At 35.4% G+C, this 11,002-nt stretch overlaps 1 protein-coding gene across 3 annotated transcripts in view; it reads left to right on the forward strand.

Annotated features, from left to right (window-relative positions):
* Positions 1-11,002, forward strand: part of PPP3CB (protein phosphatase 3 catalytic subunit beta) — a 64,735-nt gene that overhangs the window by 21,473 nt on the left and 32,260 nt on the right. For all 3 annotated transcript variants that reach the window (XM_017854575.1, XM_017854572.1, XM_017854573.1), the window contains exons 4-9: positions 927-1,038; positions 4,374-4,519; positions 4,772-4,905; positions 5,008-5,091; positions 5,197-5,291; positions 8,279-8,404. In XM_017854575.1, coding sequence (XP_017710064.1) covers positions 927-1,038; positions 4,374-4,519; positions 4,772-4,905; positions 5,008-5,091; positions 5,197-5,291; positions 8,279-8,404 — 697 coding nt within the window. The remainder of the gene's footprint in view (positions 1-926; positions 1,039-4,373; positions 4,520-4,771; positions 4,906-5,007; positions 5,092-5,196; positions 5,292-8,278; positions 8,405-11,002) is intronic.

Raw genomic sequence — 11,002 nt, forward strand, 5'->3', positions numbered from 1 at the left:
TCGCCGGGCTAGTTTTTTGTATTTTTAGTAGCGACGGGGTTTCACTGTGTTAGCCAGGATGGTCTTGATCTCCTGACCTCGTGATCCGCCCGTCTCGGCCTCCCATAGTGCTGGGATTACAGGCTTGAGCCACCGCGCCCGGCCAGTTCTTGCTTTTTTAAGCAAATAAGTAAAATGTGAGTCTCTTATGATAAACCTATTTAGAGAACAGCATCTGCTATCATGTTTAATAATATTTTTATTTAAAAAATTACATTTGCATTGAATTAGTTCAGATAATAAGCACTTACCATATGTAAGGCAATATTCATAATCAACTAAACAAACATAAAACATGGACCTTCCCTTCATCAGGTAGCATGGCATAATGCTTAAGATCAGAGGATCAGAATCCTGTCTCCATCACTTAGAAGTTTTGTGGTTTTGGACAAGTTACTTAAGATCTTTGCTTCAGTTTCTCATTTGTAAAATAAAGATGATATTACATACTTCATAGTGTTGTTTAAGGAATAAATTAGGAGAATTAATTATATAGTGCTTCACACATTGTAAGTACTCAGTAAATGTTAGCTGCTGTTATTTTGACATTATTATTTTATTTACTAATAGACATCTGTAGACCAGTGTGCTAATTGTTTTTATATTGGGCAGTCTGTAAATCAAAAGTAATTAAATAGATTGTTTGACTCATTCATTCAGCAAATATTTATTGCTCTTCTCCTATCTGCTAGCTACTTTTCTAGGAGTGGAGAATCAAAAGTGAGTAAGATGACAAAATCTGTGATTTTGTGGTGCTTATAGTTTAGTAAGGGACAAAGAAAGATAATAGGGGATGGTAAGGTTAATAGAGGAAAAGGAGCAAAGATCAAGCAGCTTCATTAAACAAAAATATAAGATAAATTCACTAGAACAATTTTCTTTTGCAGTGTGTCTTATATTTATGGGTTCTGAAGATTCTATACCCAAGCACATTATTTCTTCTGAGAGGCAACCATGAATGCAGACACCTTACTGAATATTTTACCTTTAAGCAGGAATGTGAGTACTGCCAGGAGAAATGTTTTCACTTCCTCAGTATTCTTTTGGACTTATGTGTGTAGTAAAAGTTTTGAGGACTTTACAGTGCAACATGTAAGGATAGATTTCATGTCCACATGTAAAGCTTTGAGGAAAGTTGTCGAGCACTCTTTGGTATTTAATGGTATTTAATTGAGAAGTTTTTGGTGGGGCATGGTGGTTCACGCCTGTAAACCCAGCACTTTGGGAGGCCCAGGCAGGCGGATTGCCTGAACTCAGGAGTTGGAGACCAGCCTGGCCAACATGGTGAAACACCATCTCCACCAAAAGTACAAAAAAAAAAAAAATTAGCTGGATGTGGCAGTGTACTCCTATAGTCCCAGCTACTTAGGAGGCTGAGGTGGGAGAATCACTTGAGCCTGGGAATCGGAGGTTGTAGTGAGCTGAGATCATCCCACTGCATTCCAAACTGGTCTGTAGAGTCAGTCCCTGTCTCAAAAAAAAAAAAAAATTTCATTTCAGAATTTCCTATTACATTTAACTTTTACAAACATACTTAGTAGTTTAGAGTTTTTTATATAAGTTTTAATGTTAAAATTAATTTTTCTAAGCTGGGCATGGTGGCTCACACCTGTAATCCCAGCGCTTTGGGAGGCTGAGGCCGGTGGATCACCTGAGGTCAGGAGTTTGAGACCAGCCTGGCCAACACGGCGAAATACCATCTCTACTAAAAATACAAAAATTAGCCAGGCATGGTAGCACATGCCTGTAATCCCAGGTACTCAGGAGGCTGAGGCAGGAGAATCATTTGAACCTGGGAGGCAGAGGTTGCAGTGAGCCGAGATTGTGCCATTGTACTCCCAGCCTGGGCAACAAGAGCGAAACTCTGTCTCAGGAAAAAAAAAAAAAATGTATACATTTTTTCTAACAGGAAAAAATAAAAACCAAAAGAAAAAAATGTTTTTTTTTGCATTGGAGATTTTTGTCCTTCAATCTTGAGGCATTCCTGTGAGGAATCCTAACAAATTGTTTATCCTGTTATCATTGCAGATCATTTCAATCATGCTATTAATGATTGAAATTCTTTAAAAAAAAAATTTTTTTTTGTATCATTGTTTTAAGACTAGTCAGGTACAGTAGTTGGTGAAATTCTTAACCTACAATGTTTATCCCTTTTCTCTCTCAAATTATTACCGCAATGGTAATCTAATACTTGTAAGTAACCATGTTACAGAACAAGGTTAGGCCTTTTTCACACATCAAACCTTTGTGCTTTTTAATTATTTTAATTATTTTTATTTTTTTTTGAGACAGTCTCGCTCTGTCGCCCTGGCTGGAGTGCAGTGGTGCGATCTGGGCTCATAGCAACCTCCTCCTCCTGGGTTCAAGTGTTCTTCTGCCTCAGCTTCCCAAGTAACTGGAATTACAGGCATGCGCCACCACGCCCTGCTAATTTTTGTGTTTTCAGTAGAGGCAGGGTTTCACCATGTTGGCCAGGCTGGTCTCTAACTCCTGACCTCAAGTGATCCACCTGTGTCGTCCTCCCAAAGTCCTGGGATTACAGGTGTGAGCCATTGTGCCTGGCCTGACTTTGTGCTTTTTAAATTAATATTAATGACTGTATTAAGTAGAGTTAAATTCTAAAAACAGAAATAATTTCAACGTTTTGAGACTCAAAACATGATCCATTAAAGATCATATTAACTAGAGACTTGCAGTAAAAGGAGAAAAATACAACGATGGGTAGTGGCAGAAGTGGCATACTCTTACAACGTCAAGGATCAGGCAGTTAACCTAAATGAGTAAGATAAGTCCTGGAAAGTGCATGCTTGACCTAAAAGCAGTCAAATTAGAATTTTTATTAAACCACATTGCTAGAAAACAGGTTCGTTAGCACACTACCAGTTTAGAACCTCTGGTACTGGATATATATATAGTTTTTAAAAATATTTGAATGTTACAGTGTTAAAACAGGAAGTAGGAACTAAGTTCTTTTTCTTTGCTTAGATAAATAACAAACCACCTACCAAAATCTCATCAAAACCAAAATACTCAGGAATTTAAAGTTACAAAGGAGCAAAGGAAAGTGCATGACATCTCTCTAAAAGTAAATGATAGTTTGATTTGGTAGAGTTTTGTCTTTCTTGTGTTTCTATATTGGCCTCCTGCTTCACTGCCCATTTTTAAGTATTCATTGTAGACAAGAGGAACCCCTCAGCTTTTCTGACATATGAGTATGCTATTACTTTTATTTTTCAGAAAAATTGGATGAACTTTGAATTTTGTTGTGATGATGTAGTCGTCTTGCCTGTAATAACAATAGTCATTGACTCTTAGAGTAAAATAAAGCAAGTATTAAAATGATTTTAACCTCAACTATAGTTCTCATTTTGCCTTATTTGGCTAATAAAGGTGAAGGGTTGAGCTGTTTTTAAGAGATTTCTTTTTTTTTTCTTTTTTTGAGATAGAGTCCCACTTTGTCGCCTAGGCTGGAGTGCAAGTGGCATGATCTCGGCTCACTGCCACCTCCACCTCCTGGGTTCAGGTGATTCTCGTGCCTCAGCCATTGAGTCTCTGGGATTACAGGCGCACACCACCATGCCTGGCTAATTTTTGTATTTTTAGTAGAGATGGTGTTCTGCCATGTTGGCCAGGCTGGTCTCGAACTCCTGGCCTCAAGTGATCTGCCCGCTTTGGCCTGTCTATATTTGCTGGGATTAGAGGCGTGAGCCACCGTGCCTTGCCTGTTTTTAGAGATTTGACTTATTTATTTTTAATAATACTTGATGACATTTTGCTGAATAATCCAAAATAATTTTAGAGAGCAAATATTTTGCTTCATAAGACATATCCAGAATAATTTTAGAGAGAGCAAATATTTTGTCTTCATAAGACTGATAACATTGCATATTTTTGTTGATTCTTATGGGGGAAGATGCTTTCCTTAAAAAATATTGTGTGCAGTAAAATTTATTCTCTGTGGTATTTACTTCTGTGACTTTTGACACTACATAGAGTTGCCCACTACCACTATCATGATACAGAAAAGTTTTATCGTGCCATAAATTCTCTCTTGCTACCTTTTTATAGTCACTCCTTCACTCACTCTGAAACCCTGGCCACCACCTTGCTGTTTACTGTCTCTATAGTTTTCTTGCAATCTGTCTGTCTGTCTATCTGTCTGTCTGTCTATCTGGGCTATTACCTTTTAAAATGGAAACTGTGACTATCTCAATTTCATTATAAATAGCTATAAGATATAAAGGAGGGGAGAGAACAAGAAATAAAATCTAATATATACGTTTTAAAATGGTCAACCAGTAATGTAATTTTCAATTAATTTTTTGTTTTTCTAGGTAAAATTAAGTATTCGGAAAGAGTCTATGAAGCTTGTATGGAAGCTTTTGATAGTTTGCCTCTTGCTGCACTTTTAAACCAACAGTTTCTTTGTGTTCATGGTGGACTTTCACCAGAAATACACACACTGGATGATATTAGGAGAGTAAGTATATATTTTACTTCCAAGATTGATTTCTATTTATAGTACATTGTTGAGTAGAGTAGAAGTTTCACACTTCTCTTCACTGCCAAGATTAGGTAATGGTAAAAAATAATATACTGATATCTTAAGGAAATAGCTTCTGTTTATTCACAATAATATACTATGAACTGTATTCAAAGTTGGTATATTTTCCTATGCACATTTTGTCCTTACTTTGTGATGAGTTACTTCTTTCTTTTCTTTCTTTCACAGTTAGATAGATTCAAAGAGCCACCTGCGTTTGGACCAATGTGTGACTTGTTATGGTCCGATCCTTCTGAAGATTTTGGAAATGAAAAATCACAGGAACATTTTAGTCACAATACAGTTCGAGGATGTTCTTATTTTATAAGTAAGGAAAATATCCAAGATTAATCACATTGTAGTTGTTAACATAGTATATGCTTCATACAAAAAAAAATTATTTTACTTAATTTACTCTTTTTCCCCCACAGCTATCCAGCAGTGTGTGAATTTTTGCAAAACAATAATTTGTTATCGATTATTAGAGCTCATGAAGCTCAAGATGCAGGGTAAGAATTCTGTTTCCCTGACCCAAATTAACACCTGAAATATAAATCAAACTTAGTAACCATGATTGATGCTTTACGATGCATATTAAGCTATTTGTTTTGCAGCTATAGAATGTACAGAAAAAGTCAAACTACAGGGTTCCCTTCATTAATAACAATTTTTTCGGCACCTAATTACTTAGATGTCTACAATAATAAAGGTAAGATGTTGTTGATAAAAAAAAATTGTTAAACAACTTAGTATTTTAATAGACTTTTAATATAATAAAAAAGGGGTGTTGTTTGAAACTATTAGTATCCACATTCTTTATAAATAACTGTAAGATATAAGGGAGGGGAGAGAACAATAAATACAAATCCAAAATGTGAAACTAAGTAATACGTAACCCCATTCCACAACTTGTCTCTCGAAAAAACCGTTTTGTAAAATGTGCTCTGAGTTAAGTGCGTCAAACAAAACCAAAGATGATTTTCTCAAACTCCCCTTTCTTAAATCTTTTCCCTTATTAGGATGTTTTCTTGTTTGTATAAAGCTGCTGCTGCTGCTTTGATGATTTTATTTGCACTGTCTACTTGTTTAGTTTATCATGTTTCTTGTTTTATGTTCACTGATCTAGGTTCTTTCCCTTTCTTATTTCCTTCTTTTACCTCCACAGTCTTATCACTGCCCCATGAAGATTTGTATTTGAGCTTTTTTAAAAAGATTAATCCAGTTTCATCTCATTTGAGGGATACATTCTTCTCTTTCTTTTTACTGCTTTTTTCCTTTGCCTTCTGTTCCAGTGATTTTCATTTCCCCACCTTCCCTGAAAATTTGACCTGTCTATAGTAATTGGATTTCATTTTATTTTGAATACAATTTATTAACAGAAAGTGCCAAAGGGTCTTAATCTAGTTAAGTGTGTGCCAAGGACATTGAAGATGAGATTGGGTATGTTTATGTAGTTTTACATCTTTGGAAGATGAAATTAAGAGGCCAGCTTCTCTTCTGTCTTGACATGTCTGGAATTCAGTTGACTATGCCATAGCTTCAGGATCAGACTGGAGTGGATGTGCCAAGAGGAAAGAACAGAAGGTTAAAGACTTTAAAAAGGACATTTAGAGAGAGAATGAGGTCATTGCTAAATAAGGGTCATGGTGTAAGTTCAAGAGTAACAGAGGAAGAGTTTTTTTGGATGATGAGAGGTGATGGTTAAAAGATTAAAACATTTGCCTGAGACCAAACAGTAGCATGCTGGATAACTTTGGTACAGAATATGCTACAAGAACTTATACTATAGATGTCTTATGAAATATGACTTCATTTTTGAAAAGAAACATCTAAGTTTTGATTCCATTCTCTCTCTCTCTTTTGAGACAGGGTCTCGCTCTGTTGCCCAGGTAGAATGCAGTAGTGCAGTCTCGGCTGACTACTACATCTGCGTCCTGGGTTCAGGCGGTTCTCTTGCTTCAGCCTTCCCTAATAGCTGGGATTATAGGCACCTGCCACCTCACCCAGCTAATTTTTGTATTTTTATAGAATGAGGTTTCACCATGTTCACCAAGCTTGTCTTGAACTTCTGACTTCAAGTGATCTGCCTGCTTCGGCCTCCCAAAGTGCTGGGATTATAGGCCTCAGCCACTGCACCCCTGCCCTGATTCCATTCTCAAAAACAGAACCAAGTGTTAAATTTAACTTTCTATTGGTGCTCTAATTCCTCAGCTGTGATTTCCCCTTGTTAGTATTAAGGGAGCTAGTGTTCAGTGTCGAGTTGAGTACTGCGTTACTGATTGTCCTTTGTTTGTTTGACTCAGGAGGTTAAGGGATGGATTTTTTTTTTTAGTACTTACAAAAGAAACTCAAACCATTGACTGTCTTGTCAAAAATCAAATGTCTCTTTGTAGTTCTGAGTCTGTACATAAATAGTGTTAATGGTTTGAGTGTTTACGTTGTATGGGTATGTTTGTAATTTTTCATTCTATCCATAAGGCAATTTTCTAGATTTTTCTCTCTTTTCTCCCTTACAAAAGATCTGAAAGCTTGGTATCAGCTGATAATTTTTGAGGCTAATTTAAAATGCTTTATTTTCCCACTTTGAACTGATTGTCAAAACATATAATTTAGAATACTTTTATTTCAGATGGAAATTTCATATGGGAAACAAATATAATACTTATTAAACAGTAACATGTAGCAGGATTACTTTTGATTCTTTATTAGCCAAAATCACAAATCTTGGAATTTAACATCTGCATTCCAGTGCTTTTCATTAAAGTGAAAAAGTAACCATAAAATATTATCTACAAGACATTATACTTTTGTGTATTTTCATGTGAAATGCATTGTCTGATCTTAAACTTCTGTGGTAGGCAGTGTAGACATATTATTCCTGTTTTATAAATGAGAAATACATTAGTTGAATAATTTACCAAGCATTGCACAGCTAGTATGCGCTATAGTTTAGATGAGAATCCAGCCCTTCTAACCCAGTGTTCTATACAGTAATATAACCAGTAATTGAAATCTATGTAGGTCATTTAAGATTTTAATTATATCAACATATTGAAACATTAAATACCTGCATTTGAGATAAATATGTTATCTTTGGATTATTTGGTTATAATATTCTCTTTTGGTGTTTTAGTGGGATTTTTTTTTCTAAACAAAGTAAAATATCTTTTAGTAGTTTTGCCTGATTTTCCATATTAAATGAAACAAATACATTCATACATTTATAAGTAAAATGTTCCAAATGGGTGGGATTTTTTTGTTTGCTTTATTGCCATTCAGCTATACTTTTCAGGTTGCCTGAAGCTAGAAAGATCTTAAATTCTCAATTTGTATGAACTTTAAAACCTAGAAAATTGCTCATTGCCATTATCTGTTTCTTCTAAAACTGAGTTTTCACAATTTTGGATTTAGTAAAAATGCATGTTCATCATTGGATTATAAAGTAAAACAAACATTCTGGAAAGAATCTGGAAATTTCATTAGTAATGTGAAGACCTGACTATAGTTAGAGTTCTACATGACAGTGTTAAAAACAAAACGTGTGTTATTATTAAAAGTTCGTTCCTTCCTCCCTCTACCAGCCCTGATTCCACTCACCCCGATCTCCCTTCCTCTTAATATTTTTCTGCTTTTATGTATTTTATATTTTTAAGACTAATTACAAATAGTTACATCGATGTTCAACTTATCTTGCAGCTGCTGTATTAAAGTATGAAAATAATGTGATGAATATTCGACAGTTTAACTGTTCTCCACATCCTTACTGGTTGCCCAATTTTATGGATGTCTTCACATGGTCTTTACCGTTTGTTGGAGAAAAAGGTATAATTTTTATTTATTTTTTAATTGTTTTATTACTGTTACCTTTACTCCAGTTTACTACCACAGGCACATACTTGCTAAAGGAAACTGAAGTCTAGTTTCACTGTGGTTACAGCTCTACTTGTGTCAGTGGGTGTGGACATAAGAGTCTCAAAGATATTTTAGTTAGCTGTTTACAGCCCCCATGTGAGGCTGTCGGGGACTGGGAGAAGACTTATAAATAGCCCAATGTCTTCAGCTGTTGGGTTTTCTTTCTTTTTTTTTTTTTCTTTAGCTTAAATCTTTTATGAAGGGGTGGAGAAATTGCTTTGAAATGGGTCCTTCTGCATATCTTAACACCATTTTGGGGCATTCCACTGAAATTCATGGGAAAATTTAGTAGCCTTCATTTTAGCAATATTAGTCATTTTAATAGCAGTTCTGTACTTTAAGAGAAATCATAAAGAGAAATTCAGATTGTAACCCAATATTCCTTCTCTTATATAAAAAATGTGTATAAAACTTTAGTAGTGATGCCTTTCTGATAATTTACAGGAACACTTGTTAGTACATAATAGGCTTTTTGAGAGAAAATAAATGCTATTTAAGAAATTCTGTTTCTGTGTTTCATTTGTAGTTCTATAGAATTCTTAGGATTTTGTTACCTATCATGTTCTTCTTTTCCATTTTAAGTTAATTTTTTATAAGAAAATGCCTCAGTTTCCATATGTGGAAAATGACAGTATGAGAGTACAGACATGATTATAAAACATTTTGTTCAGTATCCCCCTCTATTTTTTCTCACCTCTTCCATATTACAAAATGTTCCTTTCTGTATGAGATATGCCACTTCTGCCAAGGCAATTTGTAGTTCTGAAATTCAGAATTAATACTTAAACTGTGTATGTTAAACAGGTTTTCTGCAGATTGCCTTTGGTGTTCTTCATTTACTCAGTAGGTCCAGTGTTAATATGGAGATAGAATTACCCTTTAGCATTTGAGAAGGGGGCCAGTTAAGGGCTTAGGTGCAAGGGATGCATTACACTTACAACCTTCTATCTTTGGTGTATGAGAAATAGTTCAATCATAGCATCATCAGACTAAAGGGAATTAAATAATTCATCCTGCTCACTCTCCTGCCCTCAGGCTAGACTGGAGCTCAACTATTTTAATGTAATATGGGAAGGATGGAGGGGCCAGGAAGATAAGGTAGGAGGAAAATGCACATTTCATAGATTCTAATTTGATTCTCTGATGGTCGCACATAAGGAAATATTTCATTATATCTAATCTAAATGTTTATGCTATGAGTATTTAAACAAGGAAAGAAATAGAGATAACAGGTTTTTCTCAACAAATGCACCTATCAAAAACCAGGGCATCATAGGGTTTTAGAGCTCATAAGTGGATTTAACAATCATTTAGCCCAACTCCTTTTGAGAGATGAGATAATTTAAGATGAATTCTGTGGATCCCTTATAAGTGAAGATGGAGAACAGTAGGCTTTTATCAGTGTTCCTACATTTGAGGTCTGGTACTAAGTGATCTTTAGTTTTTCTGTTGCCACTCTAAGTCATCTTTTATAAACAAGGAGATATTCAAACTTTTGACCATTTTGTTGTTTTCTTTAGATCTTCTCTAAATTATTCACATCTCTCTAAAACTGTAAAGCTCAGATTTTAACATTACGTGCAAATAGAATTCTAGCCAGTGTTGAGCACAGTAAGAAAATCTTCTCAAACTCTTTGCATATTTTGCTATTTTAATACATGAAGGCTGTTTAGATAGTCTGACTACTTCTTGATTCTAATGAACATTTTCTTTTGGTGTGAAAAGCCGCAAGTGACATTTGTTTTACTTCCAAGAAGCCAGTTGGACTCTGGGTCTAGTTCCTGAGAAGCAACTAACCTAAGCCAGAGGCTTCCTAAGAGGCTGATTTAATCCCAAAATTAGGTGAAAGCAGTGTTTCTCTACCCTTTTGGGGGCTAAGAACCCCCTCTATTTTTTTTTATAGAGACAGAGTCTCACTCTGTCACCCAGACCAGCATGCAGTGGTGCCATCATAGCCCACAGCAGCCTTGAACTCCTGGGCTTATGTAATCCTCCTGCCTTGGCCTTTTAAAGCACTGAGATTATAGGTGCGAGCCACTGCACCTAGCCAAGAACCCCTTTTCTATTTCACTAAAAATATTCCTACATTGGCCTATAGTCCCAGCTGCTAGGGAGTCTAAGGCAGGAGGATCACTCGAGCCCAGGAGTTTGAGAATACAATGTACAATAATCACGCATCTGAATAGCCACTGCACCTCAGCCTAGACAATATAGCAAAACCCCGTCTCTGAAGAAGTAAAATAACTTACACTGGGAAATTCTCAACATACACCAAGGTAGAGTGAATAATATGAATATCCTATGTACCAATTATTCATCTTCAACAATTATCAAATCATAGCCAATCTTGTATCATTTATGTCCCCATCCAGTACTCCCCACCTCATAGCTCAATTATTTTTAAACAAATCTCAACTCTTTTCTATCTATAAATACTTTAGAATGTATTTCTAAAAAATACAGACTCACATTTTAAAAGTATACATAAAAACATTTATTAATTTTTTT

Source organism: Rhinopithecus bieti, unplaced genomic scaffold, assembly GCF_001698545.2.
Source record: "Rhinopithecus bieti isolate Rb0 unplaced genomic scaffold, ASM169854v2 scaffold_36008, whole genome shotgun sequence".
In the NCBI taxonomy this organism is placed as follows: Eukaryota; Metazoa; Chordata; class Mammalia; order Primates; family Cercopithecidae; genus Rhinopithecus; species Rhinopithecus bieti.